Below are 25,490 nucleotides of genomic sequence, written 5' to 3'. Positions count from 1 at the left end.
CCGCTGGTTGGAGCGGAGTGGGTGACAAATTTTTCTGTCGCTGTTTCTGCTTCTTATTCAGTTGTGTATTCGTTCTGAGTGGCAACTCTAACCTAAGAATGGCGAGTTCTAGATTTAGGTAAGGCCTTATTCTATTATAGGTTTCATTTTACAAATTCGGTTACTAAATAAGGATATGAATTCGTTACAATATATTGTTGAAAATATTGCAGAAACGAGAGCTTTTAATGAGTATTTTGTTATTAGAATTAAGGTTATGTTTACTTTTTAATTTTCAAGGAAGTGAACACAAATCTGTGTCATCACATTATTAGCTTTAATTTTTTTATATAAAATTGACATTCTACAAAAGTAGGCAGCAAAATATAAATTTTGTTGTATAGATCAAATATTTGTAATAGTCAATGTTCTATGATGCCACTTGGTTTCTAGGGCATTTTTGTGACAACTATTGGAGGCCAATACAGTGAAGATGTATGCAAATTTAATTAGGCTATCCACTAACTGCAGTGCCAGATATTGGTAAAATGGTTCTATGTCTCCACATTTCTAATCACAACTAAATGAGATCTATTGTTTTATTTATGTTAGAATCCATATTGTTTTAAGCTAAAATTCTTTCATTGTAATATGGTTACCTGTACTTTTGAATGAGTTGTGATAACCATTCTGGGTTGACTTTTAATAAGTGGCCTACTCTTTCGGTCGTTTTTATAGAATGTTTTGATTATTTATATCCAATGAATAATTCGTTATTACAACTTTTTTAACTTAACATTTGATTTCAATTTAGTAATTACAATAGCATTAAATGTAAAGCCATAGAATAACCGAGAAGTAACCAATTTTTGGAGACTTAAAAATGGCTATGAATATGAGGAAATTAGGTGAGATAAAAGAGACAAAATTGTTTCTCTTAAAAGAGACAAGATTTGTTTCTAGTGACTTCAAGATGTGTTTGGCTCCTGGCAACCCATGGAGAGAATCCTTTCCTCGGTTTGACAAAAGCAGTTGCTCACTACAATCGGGGCAAGCTATAAATATTGTAAAGTTTCTCTGATATGCAAGTCTAGGCGAAATTTGGTTTTGTTATTTTTAATTTATTCAATTAAAGTTATAATGTACTATTCTTGGTAATATATTTTAATTCTTGTTGTGTACGATTATTGCATAATAGCGATGTTGGATAATATATCAAATGGTGTTATTATAACCATATCAAACTAATAACAAGTGTAGGCTGCTTATTAGTCTCCCCACCGTTCTTGCTTAATTGTCTGATTTGTGATTTATGGTGATTTCGTTCTTTCTGCTCTGATTGTGATAAGAACATTTGATTACTAGCAGAGTGATGTTACTAAGCTGATATTCTTTTAAAATCGATAACGTGGTATTTATTGTAATATTAGCTATGAAGAAATACATAATGTAGATCTACCATTTGTGTTTTATTAGTATAGAAATTGTATTAGCTAAGTATTAAAAAAATTCAATTTCTAATATTAAAAGGAAATATATTAGTAGCTTGAGTTCTTATAGATTTTCTTTGAATTTTTAAGTAGAAAATGTTTTACACACAATTTACCTAACCTTAAAAAGTCTTGCTTCTGCTTGTTGGCAGCTTTAAATGTTATTTCCATACTATTAATAGTTCTTTATTTAAAAAGAATCTTAATCTGAGAAATAAATAATTTGACAAAGGGTGAAAGAAATATTGTGTTAGAGTTATTGGTCTAGTAAGGTAATTTATGTTTATTTTTATATACATTCAAAGATTAAAGATATGATTTGTAATGGTAAAAAACCTCCAGAGACCTTCTTTTAATTTCTGCTAGAAAATGCGAATGCTAAAGTTTAAACAAAAATTACTTAATTTACCTCTATTAACTAATTAAAAGTAAAATATATATTTTTTCATCATACCAGTGTAGTTATTTGTATATTTATTTCATACCAGTACATGTCTTTAATGTGCAGAACGCGGGTACTTTCACTATTCTCTGTACGCTTTATCAGGATTTTCCTGTTGAAAACCCCGGTGAAGTAAATTTCTTTGCTCTGACCAGCCTCCTGGCCTGGTCCAGCTCACACATTGTGTGGGATGAGTTGCTTATTGTTATACACGTTGCCAGATGGGAGCGAAGATGAGACGCTCAATGCTGCGGATAGCATTGAGTCTTTTCTTATGTTAAGCTTAAGATCAATAAAGCTAGAACCCAGAGCATACTGTCGTTTGGGTGTTCTATCTGTCTCTCTGCATGATATGTTGAAAACTCATTTAGGATATGGACGAGAAATTTTGCATGAAGCTCCTATCTTATAAAGGCAGTATCAGGTTTGATGACGGTGCATGTCCCTCCATTGGATTTTGCTGAGTGTTAATGAAGCCTAACATTCTGTAAGATGTTTTATGAACAGATTGAGCTATAAACTTCAAACGTTACTAATTTTGCTACTACTTGTGTGATGTCAAAATTCTTCTCTCTGTCCGTCTTCTGCAGTATATCTCGAGAACCAAATCAGGTGTAGACTCAAAATTTTGTATTTGACTTTTATTCAGGATGTTGACAAAAATTCCTCTTTTCTCTATTTGTTTGTCCGTCTGCCTATTTATCATAGGATATTGAAAGAAAGAATTGAGCTACTTTATAGGTTTGAAATTTTACATAAACAGCATGGAGTTAAATGATGATTGTGCGTGTATCTATGTTGTCATGAAACTGGCCAGATTTCTCTTCTTTGTATTTGAGTTTATGTCTGTCTGTCCACTGGATATCTTGAGAATGAACTGAGCTGTAGATCTAAAATTTTGCATGATACTTCAGCTTTATGGTGTGACATAACTTACTCCTATCTTGTCTAAAATTATAGAAAATAAATATGTTCTTTAGTTCATATTTTACACAGTAGCTAGGCATTCATAGACTTATGTTTTGATGAGTACTTATTATGAATGAAGAAGCTGTTTTGTTTCTGTACAGTTTCTGAGTAATAAAATTTGTTTGAATATTCATCGAAGTTTGGTTCAAAAATTCTGAAAATCCTATATTTTTAATGCCTAATATTCAAAAAGGTTCATAATCTATTCCCTCCTCATAAATTATAGGTTAAAACATATGGGCTTGGCCTCAACTGAAATCTTACTGTATATTTGCATATGCTATCACTCCTCCCCAATTTTCATTCATCAAAACATACTTGAACTAAAACAAAGTGCAGCTGTGAGGAATTTAGTAGCTGTGGTTGTTTGGCAGCAGATAATTACTACACAAATAAAAATGTATTCAAAGAAATAACTAATATGGAGAGGGTCATAAAATTGAAAGGGGTGGGTGGAGGATAGGAAAGGGTGTCAAAATAAGAACTTTTTACGAGTTAGGTTTCTATCTCGAACCACTACTGTATGCAATCTGTGTTAGGAATAGTAGAAAATGCAGCATTTAGTGCTCCTTGCTAGGAAACGTCAAAATTAAGATTATCTGGATTAGTCTTTACAACTTTCTCATTTCATATGTGATTAAGTTTTATAAATGCAGTTATGTCCACCTTCTATCCAAGTTAGAAAGGTAATAAAATAAATTAAACAACAGTGCAGCATTGTTTAATTATATGAATAGTTTCTTCAGGTTACAGAGCAAAACACAACATAAGTTTGGTGCAGCAGTAGTGTATACACTGGCCCTCAACCATTCTGCTGTATTCCAAGGTGTGAATCCTTTGGGGTGTCTCGAAATGGGTTCGTGCTGAACATGAGAGAAGGTGGATGTTGCATCCGGGCATGAGAATGAGCAGAATCGTACTATAGTCGCCTTCCTCCAGAGTGGCGTCTGACCTTCTCTCACTAAATAGATCAATGTCTTCTCGGGTTATAGGTTTGATCACAGGACATGGTCACCTGAGGAAGCATCTTCACAGAGTCGGCATCCTTCAGGAGGATCCATTCTGTAGAATGTGTGATGAGCAGGATGAAACTGCTAAATACTTGCTCTTTGATTGCCCTTCAATAGCAAGGGAGCGGTATACCATCTTTGGTAGTTTGGTGGTGAATTTCTCCAGCAGGACCTGATAGGTTTACGGTGGTTTGTGGAACTGCTGAAATCATAGACTGGTAGGCCTCATGGTGTGCTTCCGATGTGTGCAAAAGGCCCTTGAGACTTAAGTGCATTGGCAATAGGCCGCCTCATAGAAGAAGAAGAAGTGTATACACATATGCTCTTGCTGCATTGAGCAGTGGTACCAAACTGCCACTTGCGGACAAAGACTGATATAGCATCTATCAATGAGCATCCAGGCGGATACATGATATGTAACACATCTTATAAACCATTGAAACATATTGCCAGCACACTCTAATGAACTAACTCAGCATAGTTTACTCTGACGTAGTAAAAAGGTCTTCAATAGAATTTAGTAGTTTGTTATCCAACATTTCTTTATATGCAGCTTCAGTTAAGGTTATTTGTCAAGTTTGTAACTAACATATATTGTTATCCAATACTGCACACCAATAATTAATTGGGAACATTACTTGGTTATATCCTCATAGTACTAGAGTGTCATATGTAGCCCAGTAGAGGATATCCCTTTGCTTACTTGTATTCCTTGATTACCATTTAGTTTAATAGTTCACATCCCATTAAACATTGTTCACACATTGTAGTCTTACAGTGGAGAGCCACCCTCAAACTACAGATGTTAAACTAAAATTGATGTGTGGACAAAAATATTAAATCTGTTCATAGTTTATCTTACGATTGTCTTATTTTTGTATGTGCAAACTCTTCTTGGAAAATATTATTGAAACAAATTCATAGTATTTCTTCGCATTACTTGTATAATAATGGAAATTTTACACTTTTCATCGTTTTTATCGATTTGTATCGTTTTTACGCTGATTACTCAGCTGGAACAACTGCTCAGACGAGCGTAATGTTTGCGTTGCCGCGTTTGACACCTAGAAGCAATAATGCATAATAATAAATGCATAATAATAATAATAATGCATAATATGTATTTAATATTCATATTTAATGGTTATGAATATTTTTTTCTATAGGCCTGTCAGCAATGAGAACATAATCATTGTAATTTTGGTGCAAATTGCATTAAAGGATTGCACAGTAAAGAAAACATGCCCAGATAATGTTTTAAATAAAATAATTGTTTGAATGCCAATCCGGCTTAAGGAAACAAGTTGAAAATTGTGAGAGCACTGTTTCAGCATTAATAAAAAACTATTGCACATTGTATTAAAGTTTTGTATGAAAATGTAATATCTATATACAGATACGGGAACTCAATCTTGTATTTTATGGACTAACTCATCCGATAATAGCGGCTATGAACATTCTGTAATGTGCATATTTTATATGCTGCTTTTCATGTTCTGTGATAACAGAGCTGAATGTTTGATGACTCAAATCATGATAAGCACAGATGACTCATTTGGGATTTTGGGAAGTAACAAATTGAAATAGCCAGATAAGCATGAAATGAAATAAATAACAAAGTTGTTTTTTTACTGAAAACTGAATTGGATGTTTATTAATGATCAGATTAATTCATAACAAGAATTAACACCCTCATTACTTTACAAGCAATGTTATTAATTCTAGATTTCATAAATTTATAGGGGATTTTGTCTTGCTAAGGTAAATGTTAAAACAGATATCAAAGGACACATGCCACATCAAGTAGGTTGCATGAGTTTCTTCAATATATAAACAAGAAAAGAAAAGCTGTAATAAAAAAATAATATATATTTTGTTTTGTTTTCTGTTTACTGAAGCTTTACTTGTTTATAATGTGTATTGTGTAAATTTATGTGTCTATTTTAGTGTACACACACACACACACCAAAACATGAATACCAATCAACATTAACAAAAAATGTAATAAAAATACAATGTAGTTAATAAAATCAAAGAAAATAAAATAAAATTTTAAAAACCCATATGAAATTTTATGTTATTTTCACTAATATTGTTTGAAAGAATATTTCTTTTGTATGGTACAGTACATTGAGAATTGTCATTTTGATATTGCCTCAAATCCTTCCAATGATTGGTTTTAACAATCAACCATTCCTAATTTTAGCTTAGATGATTAGAAGGAATTTAGACTGTAAATAAAATAAATAATAATACAAATAGAATAAGGTATAAATTAATTAAATTAAATCTCATCAAAATCAGAGTAAAGTTAAAAATCATCTTAAAAGATTTTTTACAAAGTAATAGTTTTGTACATTATCAGCAGATTGCATATGCTCAGGATCACAGAGATTGCAGTGGCAGAATTTCAGAATGCTATTTATTCAAAAAACACACATCATATACTGTAATATTAATTAAGAAAAGTACATAAATATTCAAACGTTAAAAATTGTATTGTTACTAAATTTAAGTGTATTTTTTTATTCCAAAATCGGTTTGCCATATGTATTTTCAACTGTGATTTTACATAAAATGTACTTCTTTAATTCCTATATAGATATATATATATATATATAAAGATTTAATTTTACAATATTAACTATGTTATAGCCAGTTTGTGATTTGTATATTTCCTGTTTACTTGATTTTACTCTTAAGCCAAAATCATTTTAATATACTATCAGGAGTTATTTTTATATGCAATATTGGTGTTATCTTTGTTTCAGTAAAGTGGATGAATATGGTTTCATACGCTCAGATGACTTCGACTATGATACTTATGAAGACTTTATGTCAGGATACCTGAAAGTGTTGGCTACAAGAGCTAAGAAATGGGCTGCATTACTCAGAAGAGGAAAACCGCTGTCAAGAAGTCAAACTTTAAAACGCTACATTAGAAAAGGCATTCCAAACGAGCATCGTAGTGAGGTGAGTTTATATTTGTATATTTTAAAGCTAATTAAGGTAACATACCTGGCAGCTAAAAATTGTATATTTAAAAATTAGTTAACGTGCGATTTCAAAATCCCTTATATTGATTATATTTAAATTAGGTTTTATAAAAAAATTATGAATTAATTCAGATTAAAAATTGAATTTAAGTCCAACTTAAATTTTGGAAATAGTCTATAAGTTCATATACATCATAAAACAAATTATTATTCCTTAAAAGTTATTTTAATTTAGATTTAAACAATTGAGAATTTTGATCTTCCAAAACATTAAAAATACATCCTCCAGAATAAGAGGGAAGAGTTTCATATAGGTCTATGCTGATGTGGCCTAACATTTCCATTAAATCTAGTATTATGTGAATGCACATCTCTGCCTGTTGTCACCTTACATTTATCACGAGGAAACAGAATCGTTTTTTAAATGTACAAAGAAGGCAGAATTATAATTCCAAAAATTTGAAAGGTACCTCTACATGATTTAATAGTTTTTAAGATTGCATGTTATCCTCAAAACTGGCTTTCCACAGCAAGGTTAAAATCTTTTAAGAATTGTGTTAGCAAAGTTTTGGCATGGTCAGAAGCGGAAAACTTCAATATTAGTTATGAAACCGGTCTCATTAGTCTTTAGAACTAGGAATTTTAATTATGAAATTTTCCACCTCTTTATATTAATTGGTCACTTTAGTTTAATTCTGGAACTGGCAATCAAGATTATGTTGATACGACACGAACGTGTTTTGACATTTCATATAGTACATAAATCAATAGTATTAATATACCATTTCAAACAGAAAGAATTGCTGATTTCAATGGTGAAATTTGTTTTGCTATTTTGACAACAGTGATGTCACAGTACCTCACAAACCTTGCCAGAAAGATTGTCATCTGACAACAGTGATGTCACAGTACCTCACAAACCTTGCCAGAAAGATTGTCATCTGACAACAGTGATGTCACAGTACCTCACAAACCTTGCCAGAAAGATTGTCATCTAACCATTTTGAAAATTAGTTATTTATAATTGTTACGGTTTATTATATTGTTTTATGGCTTGTTTTAGCTTTGTTTTAGACTATACTAGCTCAATTTTTGTTTATTTTTGAAACAGTTGGTGTAAAAATTAATTTTTTGCTAATTTTTTATACTTTTCATACCCATAACAACAAATTTTGATATTTCCCACCACTTTTCAAAAATAAAAAATTAGAGTTTGGTTATTAATTAATTTATTGTTTTGTAGTGAATATAATTCTCTAAACTTTGTAATATTTTGGAAACATTTAGTATAAGAATATTTTTTGTAAATGTTTTAATATAATCATACTCATAGTAACAAATTTAACCTTTGGGGTACTATTTCTAGTTTTACAATGTATTTAATTTTTATTTAAAGGAATCTGGATACCATTATATATTTTCTGAAACTATATCAAATGAAGAATAAATAAGAAGGTTATCTCAGATTCTAATATTTATTGTATTACACTTTATACACACTTTATGAGATGCAGTCCCACAACTTAAAAAAAGATACATCTTTTTTATGGTTTATGCATAACGTTTTTATATCATAATTATTCCCATATTTTCCTGAAAAATAATGTATTACACCTATTGGTTTGTGGTAAAAATGTATTTTGTACAACATTTTTTAAGTAAGGATACTAAGCACTCAAGAATGGTCTGCCATCTGATGAAAAATTAACTGCCAGTTCCGGGTTTGGTCATTAAATCAGTTGGTCACAAATACACAAGAAATCAATATGTATATTAAATTCAGTGATTCACTCATTATTAGAGGGAACAATGTTTTTGTCTTCTGCTTAGGGATGGCTAAAGGACACTGCACTTAGTCCTAAAAGGATCCTTATGTCTCCCTTACTTATTTTTAACCCTCGAACCAGCAGTACTAAAGTCCTGTATTGGCAGGCCATTTTTGAGTGATTTGCAACCTTTTTAATTGATACATATTTATTATAAACCAACATTAGTTGTATATAGTTTTTTTCCCAGAAACATGTAAAATTAAATAGTGCAAAAAATAATCAAAATAAAATTTACATTTTTTTATAAAACAGTTTTTATTGTAATTTTTTCATTGCACGTGCACACACACATACAATGGTTTATGTCAGAATTTACTCAGAAGTAATTATTCTTATTATCTTTCAAAGTTTGATGACAATTACTATGTATGATAAATCATGACATAATCATGATATCATCGTTTCGTATTTGTATCATCTTCCAGGACTAATATATGCTTTATTAATGTATAAAATTAAAAGATTCAAGAAATTCTGTTCTGTATTAGCAAATCTCAAAGCCTGACATTTTTCCTTGCAGTTTACTTTGTTAAATTTAAATAGTGAAAAAGTATATAAATTTTGCCTAAATAACTACACTCAAATCATATTATGCCTTTGGATCTGATAATGAAATAGTAAGGTTCACAAATGTAGGTATTTAACAAGAAGGGTCTATTAGAACAGAAGACAGATATTAGTGTATGTAAACTTCTTTATCAGTATATTAATATTCTGTTCTGGAGGTTATCCATAAAATGAATAAAAATAATTTACTTTACTGCAATCTAAATGTGAAATGTTTAAAATAATATATTTATGTGTTTCACTTGTGTTTGTATGATAAAAATACATCAGTAATAATTAATCTGTTCTTCTGTGATAATCACCATAATCCAACCATTGCTTAGTTTTTTTCTATCTTGGAACAAACAATAATCTCTCACTAATTTTAATCAATTTGTAATCATTTATTGTGTTAGGTTTGCATTACATTGGCCAATCTCTGTACAATATGGATTATTAACACATTGTGGTCAGATCTGGCAACTAGTCAGCGGCGTTGAAGTGTTAAAGCGAGAGCAAGGCAGAGACTTGTATCACAAGATTTTGGATGGTCCGAGGAACCAGGAGATCGTGGATACAATACTCACTGATTTGCCACGCACTTTTCCAGACAACATATTTTTTGAAAACATGCATGAAGAGCGGCCGTCTCAACTTTACAGAATATTGGTTGCTTTTGCACACCACAACAAAGCAGTTGGGTACTGTCAGGTGGGTTTATTTTTTTTTTTTAATAATCATCTTTCCAAAATAATATTAAGGTGATGACTGATTATTAATGATTTAGTTGTTTTAATTATTTAGGCAACATTTCTCAAAATATAAAAATTAACTAAAAAATACATTTCTTCTGCCCCTAATTATTGATTTTTCAACATATGTTTTTATTGTGTATACCCCTTACCTATTACTATCCACTGTCCACCTTCTTCCTACTATTACTTAGGGAGATATATCTAATATTATGCATTATATTATATGTCAAGAAACAGGTAAAGTTTTCAAACGCAATACCAAATCCATTTCAAGAGTAAATTTGGTCCACTGATCAGATGCACATTAAACTATTTTAATTTAACTCACTTGAGGATATATAGTACTTAGAACATGCATTTAAATTGTAAAGTAAAGATAACAATACTTTTACATCACATTTCTTTGTGTGAACTTTTACAATATTTTTATATTTTGGGGCAGAGACGAATCCAACAAATCAGAGATCATTATAATCAGTACAGCCATTCCTGAGTTAAAAATGGTGCAGCTAACCTGGCTTTGTTTTGGGATATGCTGTTCTTACACAGTTTTCTGAGACATTATATTTGAGGCAACACAAGAAGCAAGTAACTCTCTATAGATTTTAGTGCTGTTCTAATAACAATTTTATTCTAATTTAGCTTTATAATTGAATCGATACAATTAATTAATTAATTGTTAATGGGTTTATCTCAATTTTTTTCTGGTGAACAATGGAACTTGTTGGCATTAAACTGGAAGATACTATCAAGACAGTTTCATTAGGATATTTCTGAAGTTCATTTACAATGCTGTTGATATATAGAAAGAAGGTTTTATCTGCATGTAGAATGACCTCTGCTTTATTAAAACATGGAAAATCACATTTACACGTAAAAGGAAAAGGAGGAGCCTTAGAACCGAACCTTGTACATAGAAGACACCATGTTCCCACAGTTTCATCAGACCATTTATTTTGCAAATATTCCTTTTTGCTTTTCATTGTTTTAATATGATTTAAGAAATTTGATTGATAACTAGATACTCATAAATAGTTCAATTTGTAATCAGATAGATCTTCATGGCAAACACAGACAAAGGCTCTGCTCGCATGTAGTAGAAAGTAGTGTAAACAAATGCCCTGTCCTCAAATGCCACTTGAATATATCTTATCAGGTCATCCAAAGCATCAATAGTATCTAATTAGATAGTAATCTAATCATACAATAATAGTGCAAGTTTTTTTACACTATTGGAATTATAGGTATGGACTAATAGCGTATTTGTTGGTCTAGAGCCCATTTTATGAATAGGGCAAAATAAAGAAATTTTAAGGCAATCTTGGAACACCACTTCTTCTAAATTGCTTATACAGACTGTCCATGGGTCAACCACAGCTCAATATAACTATTTATTTCATTGTATTGTTAGACATGTACACATCAAAACTATCAAGACATTGGATACTTTAATTTTCCTTGCTGCTTTTGTATACCATTAGGCTTAACTGTTTTCCCAACTAAACTTGATGTGTTGATAGTAATACCAGTCATAACAGAACCTGGGTTATTGGATAGAGAGTTACTTATTTCTAGTTTAATATTTTTCAATAAACAAATAAAATACAAATTAAAAGAGGTACTAACAATGTTAGGTTTAATAAATTGGTTTTCAGATGTAATACTCAAATTAAATTAATCTGCTTTGATTTCGTCAAGAAAACATTTCAACAAAATTTGTATCACCAAACAAGTTTTTGCTTAAATAACTAATATTAAATAATGTAACTCGTAATCCAGAATGGTTTTAAAACACTGTAAAAAAAGTGTTTAAATATAATTTATGAAGGGAGTGAGAAATGTGTTGGCTTCACATTTTTGTTGTTCACCACACTCGTTATTATCTGTGTCAATAGCTAGTTGTTATAATAAAACATTCACTCATGGAAAATTTCAAATAACATCTGATTGAATTTTACAGGGCTTGAACTACATCGCTGGTTTGCTTCTGCTAGTGACTAAGAATGAGGAAGATGTATTTTGGCTATTGAAAGCACTTGTTGAGACCTTACTGCCTGACTATTACAGCTCAACAATGAGTGGAGTCATCACAGACATTGAAGTCCTCTCAGAGCTTGTCAGGTGGGACCTATAACATTACAGTAGAGTTTTGCTATTCCAAAGGTTTATTGTAGTGTGTTTCGTATATTGGAATGGAATGAAAATTTTTGAAAAAGATGATGATGGTGGTAAACTATAGTCATTAAGGTCACACAGGAGTCAGTTGTGGTACCAATGCATTATACCGACCACACGTACTTACTTTACGTTTTTGATAAAAATGACAAAATCTTACCTAACCGTAACAGCCCCACACATACATATTATCCTATCCCATCTGTATATTTACTTACCCAAACTATATAGTAACTTGCACCGTAGCTTTATTATAAACTTATCGCACCCTAGGTATAAGCAAACCACCCTACCTGCAAGTAATCCGCCCTACTCGAAAAGGCCAACATTTTCCCAGATGTAACTACCTCTTTGGTAGGTTGGTTGGCCCTCAGGTGGGATAAGTAGGAACATGCATATGACTGACAAATATGTTTTGTATATTCCCCAAGACCAGTATATTTACCCTGGGTTGGCTAGGTTTTAGATATGGATATGAAAGTTAAGATTGGGTGCAATAGTTTAATATGTGTGTAGTAATCAACAAAATAGTGATGCCAAGCTGACTGATGCGCCAATGCGACAACCTTTACCTGTTCAGATAATATAAACCAACTTAACAATAAAGCAATAATTTTTTCTTAATGTTACTAATGAAAATAAAATAGGTATGTGGTGTTGGTATAATGCATAATTACTTTAATTTCATTTGTCCAATTATGGTTTGGATAATACGCCAAACACTAAAGCTTCTCCTTTGAATGCCTGTATTTCTTGTAGGAATGTATTCAAATAATACCTAAAGTGTATTTTGTAAAAGTAAAAAGTATTTAAAATTCTGTGCATGACAAAATTATGGGTAAAGCAATCAAGGTTTTTGTGTTAAGCTTTTAATGCAATATTTACCAAGTTCCTATAACACTAATGTCAGATCAAGATAGTAAAAGTTTTACTAAGGACTTGGGAGGTCCTTCTTAAAATCTTGGTGGTAAAGGACAAATCCTTCTGTGTAACTCTTTTGTTACATTCTGTTAGTCCTTCGATACTCAACTGTATTGGTTTATTTAATTGTAGATAGTAAATTTAATTTGAAATAATTTAACAACTCTATAAAATAAAAGCATAGTGATCTACCTTATTTATAAATCTAGAATATTTTTTAAATTTGCTTTAATTGTAATATATTACTTTTGTTTGCAGATTGAAGTTACCTGAAGTACACCAGAAAGTGTCCAGTATGGGTTTACCATGGGCTCTAGTTGCTACCAAGTGGTTCATCTGTCTGTATGCCGATGTGCTACCAATAGAGGTAAATATAACAGATTTGTTACATCAAATATTGTAATATTGACACTGAACAGACATATCAGGGCAGACGTACATCATATGATCACTGCATAATGTAATAATATCTACTCGGGTTACATAGCAGTCATTTTCTGACTTATCTCATGTAAATATTAATTTGTTGTGCTATATATTGTTTTCAGATTGAAATGAAATACAGTAAAAACTGTTATATTTGACCTGATGACCAACGATAAAACATATTGTTACTGAAATTTTTCTGAACAAGGTATGCTCAATCACTTCTTTTCCAGACGTCGGCCAGTGGGGCGAGAATGGGTATGGGCAAGAGAGAAATGAGTTCCATTTACGATGACCTCGCCTGCAATATTTTGGACACAATGACCTTTGAGAAATTGTGATATGAGTGCTGTTGTATCAGCTTTCGAATAATGTGCTGGACATGTAGTGGTGGGATTGTTACTTTTTACTTTTTCAGTAAAATAAGACTTGAATTTCAAATATTGTACACTGTACAATTTATACTTTTTTTAATGTTTCATTTTATTTTTAATAAATTTGTTTTTATATCCTTTTGAATTGTGTTTAGTAGTGCAGACATATCCACAAAAGCTAAAAATATCCATTATTTTTTTCTATCATAAAGGTATAACTTTTCAAAAGAAAAGGGTCTTTAACCCTGCATCTGGCAGTTGAAATTTCTATAATGGCAGGCACAATTTTGCTAGTTGTGCTTACCTTCATTCAAACCTATGTAGAAAGATTATTATTGAAATAAAGTATAGACTGTCACATATATTATTTTATAGTATAAAACTAGGAACATTGTTTGCAGTTGAAATAATTTTGTAAGAAAATTTAGTGATATTTGTTTTATTACAATTGAAAAAAAAATAATGAAGTAAAAATAAAATATCCAGAAGTAATTTATAAAATATAGAAATATTTTTTTTTTTTTTGCTTTTCAAAATATACTAAATGTCCCATGGAAGGTGTTTTATACAAAACATAAAGAAAATTCTAATGTTATAAAACATTTCAGATTTTTTAGGGTAAATATTGAAATATTGTCTTTTTTCCAAAAATGACATTCTCCACATTCTACGTGTTTAGAAAAAAAACTGTATGTTTTTTGTGCGGGTTTATATGTAAAAAGTTTTGTAAATAAACATTATTTGTAAACTAGGCCTAAGCCTAGGTATAAAATCTTATATATAACAAATTTAGCCTATAGGCTTACCTGTGAATGTCACTAAATTATTTCGCAGCAAATAAATATAAATAAAACTATTGTTCACTGTATAGTTTATAAAATAAAATATAGTTCACACAAAAATAAAAGTTTATAATGTACAATTTATACTTTTTTTTAATGTTTCATTTTATTTTTAATAAATTTGTTTTTATATCCTTTTGAATTGTGTTTAGTAGTGCAGACATATCCACAAAAGCTAAAAATATCCATTATTTTTTTCTATCATAAAGGTATAACTTTTCAAAAGAAAAGGGTCTTTAACCCTGCATCTGGCAGTTGAAATTTCTATAATGGCAGGCACAATTTTGCTAGTTGTGCTTACCTTCATTCAAACCTATGTAGAAAGATTATTATTGAAATAAAGTATAGACTGTCACATATATTATTTTATAGTATAAAACTAGGAACATTGTTTGCAGTTGAAATAATTTTGTAAGAAAATTTAGTGATATTTGTTTTATTACAATTGAAAAAAAAATAATGAAGTAAAAATAAAATATCCAGAAGTAATTTATAAAATATAGAAATATTTTTTTTTTTTTTGCTTTTCAAAATATACTAAATGTCCCATGGAAGGTGTTTTATACAAAACATAAAGAAAATTCTAATGTTATAAAACATTTCAGATTTTTTAGGGTAAATATTGAAATATTGTCTTTTTCCCAAAAATGACATTCTCCACATTCTACGTGTTTAGAAAAAAAACTGTATGTTTTTTGTGCGGGTTTATATGTAAAAAGTTTTGTAAATAAACATTATTTGTAAACTAGGCCTAAGCCTAGGTATAAAATCTTATATATAACAAATTTAGCCTATAGGCTTACCTGTGAATGTCACTAAATTATTTCGCAGCAAATAAATATAAATAAAACTATTGTTCACTGTATAGTTTATAAAATAAAATATAGTTCACACAAAAATAAAAGTTTATAATGTACAATTTATACTTTTTTTAATGTTTCATTTTATTTTTAATAAATTTGTTTTTATATCCTTTTGAATTGTGTTTAGTAGTGCAGACATATCCACAAAAGCTAAAAATATCCATTATTTTTTTCTATCATAAAGGTATAACTTTTCAAAAGAAAAGGGTCTTTAACCCTGCATCTGGCAGTTGAAATTTCTATAATGGCAGGCACAATTTTGCTAGTTGTGCTTACCTTCATTCAAACCTATGTAGAAAGATTATTATTGAAATAAAGTATAGACTGTCACATATATTATTTTATAGTATAAAACTAGGAACATTGTTTGCAGTTGAAATAATTTTGTAAGAAAATTTAGTGATATTTGTTTTATTACAATTGAAAAAAAAATAATGAAGTAAAAATAAAATATCCAGAAGTAATTTATAAAATATAGAAATATTTTTTTTTTTTTTTGCTTTTCAAAATATACTAAATGTCCCATGGAAGGTGTTTTATACAAAACATAAAGAAAATTCTAATGTTATAAAACATTTCAGATTTTTTAGGGTAAATATTGAAATATTGTCTTTTTCCCAAAAATGACATTCTCCACATTCTACGTGTTTAGAAAAAAAACTGTATGTTTTTTGTGCGGGTTTATATGTAAAAAGTTTTGTAAATAAACATTATTTGTAAACTAGGCCTAAGCCTAGGTATAAAATCTTATATATAACAAATTTAGCCTATAGGCTTACCTGTGAATGTCACTAAATTATTTCGCAGCAAATAAATATAAATAAAACTATTGTTCACTGTATAGTTTATAAAATAAAATATAGTTCACACAAAAATAAAAGTTTATAATTCACAATGACTAATGCCAGTGCATCAATATGGCGTGCATCTCAGTCTGCATAAATCAGTGCATCACAGTTCACTCGAATTTGCAAAGTTTGTTCACAAAATAAACACTTATAATTTATAAATAGCTTCAAGATATTTTTATCACTTGACGGCAAATTTCACAAGGAAAAGTTTTATACAGACACAACTCTAATAATATTACAAGAAACACCAAAACACTAGCAACTAGTGAAACTATTCGTCTAACATTGAAGAAATGTCGCAAATAATGGCTGCTTCGAAGGTCTTTCTTCGCAAGATGGAACAGTAAATAGATGTTTGGAACAGATGTTCTTGTTGAGAAATAAATTCCAAACGCAGTGATGTACCCAAACTTGTTCCTAAAAAAATTTCCCGCATCAAAAGTTTAGGGGATAAGTCCCGTTTTTTCACGTTCTGTCGAAGTGCGCGAGCAGTCATGGCAAACTAACATTTGTATTGCAACTTTATAAATTCATTGCATAGTTATTACCCATTCAATAAACTATCATCAAATTAATCCGTGAAACATCCCGATTAATGTAATATAATATTTGTCCTACTTCAATCGTATTTTCGATACCAAAAGTTTGATTAAAAATATGACTGAACAATCGACTAGTGACTAGTCGTCTAACATTGGAGAAACATATTTTAGTCACTAGTCACTAGTCGTCTTACAGATGGAGGGATAATCTTTTTATAATTACGTTCTGCCTTCGAAATATAAAACAACATCGATAGTGCATTAGCTATAAATAGCTTTTCACTGAAGAAACCAGCAAGTGTGCCTGTGGCTAGCACATGTGCATAAACAACTGTTCCCTCTCCATTCCAAGCTATTTCTTTGAGTTGTTCAATTTTTTTCCTGCTTGTTCTTTTGCTCAGAGTTTTACTGGTAGTTTAATTCACACACTTAGACCAAAACAGTAGCATGGCAACCCCTCCAGGTTAGGTCTCAAATCTAGCCGCCAAAGAGTACAACAGCCAGTAGTGACAAGTGATTTCCAAGGTTATGGATTTTATGAAAACTGAAGCCGATAGATTTTTAATATATGTTAAGAAGGTACGTGAATGACGTAAAAAAGTACACAAACCAGAATAATGTAGTAAAAAAGGACAATAGTACAAGGTGACAATCCATCATTCAAAACTCCAATCAAAAAAAAGAAAATGCCCAAAACGTGTAACTGATCTGGATGATCTTGATATGAGTATGAATAGGAGTATTGAAACCAATTTTTATTTGGTAGAAATATGTCTTCTGACTGTAAAAAAATTTCAGACAAAAATGCAAGCTGAAATAGGTTCTAGAACAAGAGTTCCTGATATAAATAGGCTACAAATGATAGCCTATCAAAGCGTCGAGCAGAAGGCCATCGAATTATATATAACAATGAGTTATACATTGACTCTTCTCATGTAAAAGGGACGGTTTGACAATTCAAACACTGGTGTTGCTGCGCTCATCAACAAAGGGACCTGCCTTATAATGTTACATGAAGGTGGAGAAATGGGTTTTATTAAGAACTTGTTTTACAATATAGCAAAACCACAAAACTAGTGATTATCACGACAACATGAATTACAATATGCACTTCAAATGGTTAACAGAAAAGTTAATACGAAATCTTCCTGAAAAAGTTGTAGTGGTCATAGACAACACTTTGTAGCGTAATGTTCAAATTGATAAGAGCCCTACCTCTAATAGCAACAAAGCAGATATGCAAGTCTGGATGTTGTCAAAAATATCCCCATTTACAGAAGCCATGCCAGTTGAATTGTTGAAAAATGTTTAGCGTTACAAGCTTGAATATAAAAATATGCAGTAGATGACATATTAAACAAACGTAGATATGACATTTTAAGTCTACCTCCTTATCATCCAGCTTAATGTTATTGTGCTAATCTGGGCGGATGTCAAAAATTGAGTTGCTGAAAACGATGTAACTTTTAAAATTCCAGATGTTGAAAATCTAGCCAGAAATTTCAAAACATTTCAGTTGATGATTGGAAGGAAAAATTTGAAAATGCAAAGAAACACGAAGAAGAGTTTATTGGAAGTAAAAAAATAATAATGATATGTTTTATTGCATATAAACACAAACATGTTATCCCAACTGTCCAAAGTAAATTACATTCTAAAATTTTGCATTCATTCACTACATTTGAATCTTATTTATATATACAAATTTTACATCCACTCCAATTCTCATTCATTCCTAATTTTTCCCAATGTCAGTCAGCCAATCATGTGGCCTATCAAACGTGAGTCATAAACCCGTCTATACTGTAGAATGCTTGTGATAATAACACAGTTTTTAGGTGTTTTAAAAGCCTTGGGCATCGCAGAATTTTTAATTGAATTTGGCAGTTGTTGACAAATAGAACTCTTGCCTGAGAAGGAAAATGTTCATAAGTTACTATTCTGTGTCTCCCAGTTCAGTAGTTATCCAGTTTCTTAAGAGTGTATGTTGCTACCTCTTATAGGATTGCACTTTGTCTTAAAAAAAAAGATGTCTCCAAAATTTAGAGGCAGGGCAATGTCATCAGTTTCAGATTTCTGAATGCTGGTCTGCATGACTTTCTATATTGCAGTTTTGTAATTATTCTATTTCCTTTTTTTTACAATAAACTTTGAGAACAATGTATGTTTGCATAACCCGCACAAAGCTACACACCATAGGGGAGTTGTAAGTAGACTAGTCCATAATACGCCGCCATCAGCACCTGGCACTAATGATTGAACCTCCACAGAACTAAAAAATGTAGTTTTACTGAATTTGTTAATTATCCAGAGATTTAAACTCCTTGAGTCCTATTATTGATAAACAATGCTAACCATTTATTTGGCAGTCCATAAATCCCATAGTTGTAAATGGCATGTAAAAGGATTGTATGGTAAATACATTTTATTGTGTTGGAGGTGTAAAGAAATTCCCAGTTTGGGCTCATGCTTTTCCAATTTCATTATTATAGATTCGATTTATTAAATATAACAATATGTCATTTGTTGAGCTTCGAGCTTCAGTTTTAAAACCAAACTGGAATTGTAACAAAACGTTATATTGTAGACAGTGCTGAGGATATGGGACTGCTTGTTCTATGAAGGATCCAAGATTTTATTTCGGGTTGCCTTCACAATGATAGCAAGACACAGAGACTCCCTCAGCAACTGTGAAGACTTCACTGCCTTAGCTGAGTGTTTCAAGGGTATAGCACATGACTCCTTCACTATTCACTGCCATCATTTTATCAAGGTAGATTTGCACTTGTTACTTTTCTGCAATTTTTAGAAATTTAGTAACTAAATGTTCAGTAATTGTTAGTTATATTATATATCAGGTTTTGTATTTTTTTGCTGTGTAAAAATGTATTATTGTGTTTTAGTTTTATTTTTTTTAAATAGGCGGCAAATATAGGATACGTTTGAAATATGATTCTATCAGGATTATAATTCAACAAGAGGTGAAAGAAGAAGACTAAAATAGAACAGCACAATGTTTATCAGATCCTATGACTTAGATTCTGAAGTGTCTTTCTACATAGTAATAGTAGGCTTATACAGTATACATTTTAATTGGTTGTATGTAATGGTTTTTAATATGTAAATACTTTGCAAGAAAACTAAATTACATTATTTTACAAACAAGAAAATTACTTTGCATTTCTAATAGAAAATCCTTAATCTATGTAATGTTAGAAAAGTGAACAGCAAGGCTGACAAGACCAGGAGTTGCAAACCACATGAGCACAGGGTAGTAGCGTCCCAATAAACAAATGCAAACAATTAAAAATGATATAAAAATTGTATTAAAAATAATAGTGGAGCTAACATATTCTTAACTTATTTTAATAACATAATTTGCAATATAAAACATTTCCTTCATTCATAATGGCCTTTATGCCTTTATTTTATCCACACAAAAAATGTAATGCCTAATGTAACAGTAATGTATCCAAATTAATTGGTGTCAACGAGAGGTTGAGGCAGGAGTTTAGTATTGTGTGTTAGTGACATATAAAGCAATGCGATAAATTGGTATGTTGGTTTAATAATTTTGAAATTAAAAATATCCCTCCCACTGGCAGATGGAAGGAAAGTGGATTTCATATGTGACTGTCATCTTGAACATAAGATGCATATCATTACTCATTGTGTTGGCTTCATTCCATTTCATATGATGATTTTCAGACCAGTGTGATCACCATGTCTTGAATTTTTACCAGTTTTGCATGTTTAAGCTTATAAGAATTTACATGTGAAGAAGGGGGTAGATTACCATTTCACATAACGACACACAACCTTTTCTGCTTCCAAATCGTCCCATCGTTAATAATGAAAATTTTTTCGCAGAAAAATAGCTAGCGCATAGTACAGTACATTATAATTAAACTTAATTTCTTGGGCTTTTAATGTAAACCTTTAAGTTTTGTAAGATAGGCTTAATGCTATTGAGTGGTTAATGAGGCTCTAAACTAATGGAAACTGCTCTCTAGAATAAATAAAAAGTCATAGCAGTTGTTATTTAGTACACATAGAGAGTTAAAATTGTATAAAAGTGGATTGATTATAATGAGGCTCTAAACTAATGGAAACTGCTCTCTAGAATAAATAAAAAGTCATAGCAGTTGTTATTTAGTACACATAGAGAGTTAAAATTGTATAAAAGTGGATTGATTATAATGAGGCTCTAAACTAATGGAAACTGCTCTCTAGAATAAATAAAAAATCATAGCAGTTGTTATTTAGTACACATAGAGAGTTAAAATTGTGTAAAAGTGGATTGATTATAATGAGGCTCTAAACTAATGGAAACTGCTCTCTAGAATAAATAAAAAGTCATAGCAGTTGTTATTTAGTACACATAGAGAGTTAAAATTGTGTAAAAGTGGATTGATTATAATGAGGCTCTAAACTAATGGAAACTGCTCTCTAGAATAAATAAAAAGTCATAGCAGTTGTTATTTAGTACACATAGAGAGTTTTAAAATTGTATAAAAGTGGATTGATTATAATGAGGCTCTAAACTAATGGAAAACTGCTCTCTAGAATAAATAAAAAGTCATAGCAGTTGTTATTTAGTACACATAGAGAGTTAAAATTGTATAAAAGTGGATTGATTATAATGAGGCTCTAAAACTAATGGAAACTGCTCTCTAGAATAAATAAAAAGTCATAGCAGTTGTTATTTAGTACACATAGAGAGTTAAAATTGTGTAAAAGTGGATTGATTATAATGAGGCTCTAAACTAATGGAAACTGTTCTCTAGAATAAATAAAAAGTCATAGCAGTTGTTATTTAGTACACATAGAGAGTTAAAATTGTATAAAAGTGGATTGATTATAATGAGGCTCTACACTAATGGAAACTGCTCTCTAGAATAAATAAAAAGTCATAGCAGTTGTTATTTAGTACACATAGAGAGTTAAAATTGTGTAAAAGTGGATTGATTATAATGAGGCTCTAAACTAATGGAAAAACTGTTCTCTAGAATAAATAAAAAGTCATAGCAGTTGTTATTTAGTACACATAGAGAGTTAAAATTGTATAAAAGTGGATTGATTATAATGAGGCTCTACACTAATGGAAACTGCTCTCTAGAATAAATAAAAAGTCATAGCAGTTGTTATTTAGTACACATAGAGAGTTAAAATTGTATAAAAGTGGATTGATTATAATGAGGCTCTACACTAATGGAAACTGCTCTCTAGAATAAATAAAAAGTCATAGCAGTTGTTATTTAGTACACATAGAGAGTTAAAATTGTATAAAAGTGGATTGATTATAATGAGGCTCTAAACTAATGGAAACTGCTCTCTAGAATAAATAAAAAGTCATAGCAGTTGTTATTTAGTACACATAGAGAGTTAAAATTGTATAAAAGTGGATTGATTAGGAGATATTGATTTTATTGCTATAAGAATTAATGTGACAAACTATTCTTTATTCATATGAACCAAAATGGAAAATCCAATATTTTTGGAATTCCTGTAATATTTATTTTTTAATTAACTACTGTAGTTTTTAATTTTATTGTACTATACAAAGTTTAAATATCCTTCATTGATCTCTCTAATGAATACATATAGTGCGGAAACATAAAACTTATCAACTTCAGTCTTAAACACTACTATATTTTTATGTAAATATAAAAAGATAACTCTGAAAATATTTTGTCTTATTTTTTGTAGTTCATGTTGTCAACACTAGTAGCGCTGACGATAGTCTGTAGAGAGGCTGAATTTTCTACTTCCGCCGTGGCAGTAGACAATAATAGAGTCAGTATATTTTCTAGAGTTAAATATTACAAAGTTAAATATGTTTGATTTTATTTGTATTATTTCCAGAGTATTTTCAAAGTTCCTGGCACTTTTAAGTCATCAACAATAGAGCGGTTACGGACAGAACAACTTCAGAAGAGAGAAGTGAAGAAAAAGAAAGAGTGAATTGCTTAAAATCTGCAAAACATACTTCTAGTCCCTGCTGCCATCCTTAATCAGACAAAAACTTTTATTTTTTTATAAATCCATATAACTATATATAGTATTTTCTTATACTACCAGTCATATTTATCTCATAAGATAATATTTACTGAGGTTGGTATACTGAGTAATAAGTGTACTATAGTGTGGTGTTTTATGGATGAACCATAAGCTAAAAGTAAAGGTCAGTAATTTTCTAACTTGACTATTTCTTAGCATTAATAGATCAGTAATCATAAAACTTCATAATGTAAACGTATTATAGTGAAAGAGTGTTGTAGCAGCAATTGCTCTCTAAAATAAAAAAAGTCGTATCATAGCAGGTGATATTTGAAATCCTGATGTAAAGTCCCCTAAACCTCTCTCAAAACATAATCCATCAACGTAAGAATTAATAAAGTTTTAAAACATTTTTGCCGATAAAATCCATAAGAATATGCAAGCGTTGTCCAAAAAATTAATTTTGTAAATCAACATTTTTAAAGGATAATAGGATTTTAGACATTTGCTATCGTTAGAATCAGAAGACTTTACTCTTGACCATAGAGTACAGATGTTGAATTTGGTGTCATTAAACATTACAATAATTAACATACAAGAAACATATAATAATTGAGCACAATTTTTGATAGTCATTTAATCTAAAAAGTGAGTCAGGAACTCAATTATTGTGTAAATGTATCTCTCTACAAGCCATTTTCACAGCATTGCCTTCAGTACCTTAACATTTTGTGTCTATCTGTCCAGTAAGAAGTAGATTAAAGAGCTTTGCCCCCGGATATGAAGGTTCCTTTTCAAACAGGACAGTTCTGTGTGGTGGCTTAATGATTATGGTAATGCAAGCAAGTGAAATAACACCAAGTATACACAGAGATGTAACAATCAGTATATTAAGAATTGTGTAAGTTTCTCTACAACTGTCATATGAAAGTAAGTTAGCTATTAGATTTTTGCAAGAACTGTTTTGCCATAGGACTGCTTAATGCATGACTCAAAAAGTGCATGGTAGACCATCACTGTTGCCTTAGAAGTACTAATGGATTTCACTCTTTTGAGACAAATAGCCGAGTTGAATTGACAGCTTAATATCAACGCATATGAAACATTGTACATAACAAAACACAAAGATACAATTTTAAACAATGATTTTGGACCGATTCAAAATTCACCATTCCTTAAAATATAACTAAATTCTCTTTTTGACCCAAACTTTTATACATATACTAATATTTATTTCATTTTATTTTAATTTTAACCATATAAATGTTGATAGTTTTACTCAGCTGATATTTGTTTTTAAATTGTTGATTCACACCTGATGATGGCATCTTCGATGTCGAAAGGCCTCGTGAAAAATACACTAATTATTGGATAATTGTGAGTTTTCTTTTGTGAAATAATAGAAAATCAACATGGTTATTCCAGGTAAGGTTCTCATTGAAGGTGATTCCAAGATGTTTTGATGAATAAACTTGTTCAAGTCTGGGAATTCCTCAAACAACATCCTTGTGTCTTCCGAGTGTCAGTTGTTTTATTTTACCTTCACTGAGCACTAGGTCATTATTTTCACAGTATTGCTGTGTTGAGCTGAATGAAATAAATGTAATAAAATAAGTTACTCTATTGATCTGTTGCCGGAATAAGAACTGTATCATCAGCATAAATAACAGATATCTGTAGTGATCAATTTGATGAGGCAGGTTTGATATAAGTAAAACAAACATTACTGGACCTATTATAGAGACTTGGGGCACTCCTCTTTTAACAGGTAATGGAGTCGGTGTTCCGGTTTTTGTTTAACCATTTAAGGATTGCTTAATTACTACTATTTGTTTTTGAACACTTAAATAGCTGCAAAACCATTGTAGAGCAATGTCCTTTATGTCTAGTGAGCTCAACTTTGTTAAGAGTAAATTGTGGTTCAGGCAATAAAATACCTTGATCATATCTAAAAAATACTGATGATTGTATTTCCTGAGTTAATGCTGTCAATAAAGTACTCAACCAAATCAATCAGAGCAGTAATAGTTGATTTTCCTGCAAGGAAGCCATGTTACGTAGCTATGATAGGAAAGGTTGATTCAGTTTGGTTAGATGTGTTTTTATTTGCTAGATTGTGGAAACTATTGAACTTTTACAGTTTTAAGTATAGGTCAAGATTCATTTTTTAGAGGTAAAATCGTGCTCTCACCTTCTCCGACAGGTGGTATCAACACCACTCCTTACTTTCTGGACAAGACTTGCATTTCAATCTGTTTGGTTGCAGAATTAAATTAAACTGCTAAAAAAAAACCTATCTATCAATCATTATAAAATTAGAATAGATGTTTATTGATTTATCTTGTGATGAAAATAAATTAGAATTCCATTACGATTATAATTTGTTAGTAAACTGACTAAGTATTAAAGTTATAAATGTATGTAAAAGCATAATAAAACAATTATATTTCGATGTTAATAAAAACATAAAGTAGGAGTAA

The 25,490-nt window shown here is 30.5% G+C and overlaps 1 protein-coding gene across 2 annotated transcripts; it reads left to right on the top strand.

Annotated features, from left to right (window-relative positions):
• Positions 1 to 23,329, top strand: LOC124359943 (growth hormone-regulated TBC protein 1-A-like). 2 transcript variants are annotated; one of them, XM_046813127.1, is made up of 7 exons: positions 1 to 118; positions 6,662 to 6,863; positions 9,736 to 9,972; positions 11,977 to 12,137; positions 13,371 to 13,479; positions 19,598 to 19,783; positions 22,876 to 23,329. In XM_046813127.1, the coding sequence occupies exons 1-7, from the start codon at positions 99 to 101 to the stop codon at positions 22,972 to 22,974; spliced, it is 1,014 nt and encodes a 337-aa protein (XP_046669083.1). In that variant the 5' UTR covers positions 1 to 98; the 3' UTR covers positions 22,975 to 23,329. The 2 variants fall into 2 exon arrangements, with proteins under 2 accessions (XP_046669083.1, XP_046669084.1); XM_046813128.1 differs by lacking the exons at positions 19,598 to 19,783; positions 22,876 to 23,329 and adding an exon at positions 13,772 to 13,953 and having other exon boundaries at positions 54 to 118.
• Positions 23,330 to 25,490: the final 2,161 nt, after the last annotated feature.

Source organism: Homalodisca vitripennis, chromosome 4, assembly GCF_021130785.1.
Source record: "Homalodisca vitripennis isolate AUS2020 chromosome 4, UT_GWSS_2.1, whole genome shotgun sequence".
NCBI lineage: Eukaryota > Metazoa > Arthropoda > Insecta > Hemiptera > Cicadellidae > Homalodisca > Homalodisca vitripennis.
The sequence above is the reverse complement of the archived record's forward strand: the minus strand, read 5'-3'. Positions and strand labels throughout refer to the sequence as shown.

Excerpts from the sequence above, each read along its gene's own strand:
- LOC124359943 (XM_046813127.1), top strand. The coding sequence starts at position 99 with ATGGCGAGTTCTAGATTTAG. Across the intron at positions 9,973-11,976 it reads AAGCAGTTGGGTACTGTCAG|GGCTTGAACTACATCGCTGG; the intron begins GTGGGTTTATTT and ends TGAATTTTACAG. Across the intron at positions 13,480-19,597 it reads CCGATGTGCTACCAATAGAG|ACAGTGCTGAGGATATGGGA; the intron begins GTAAATATAACA and ends GTTATATTGTAG.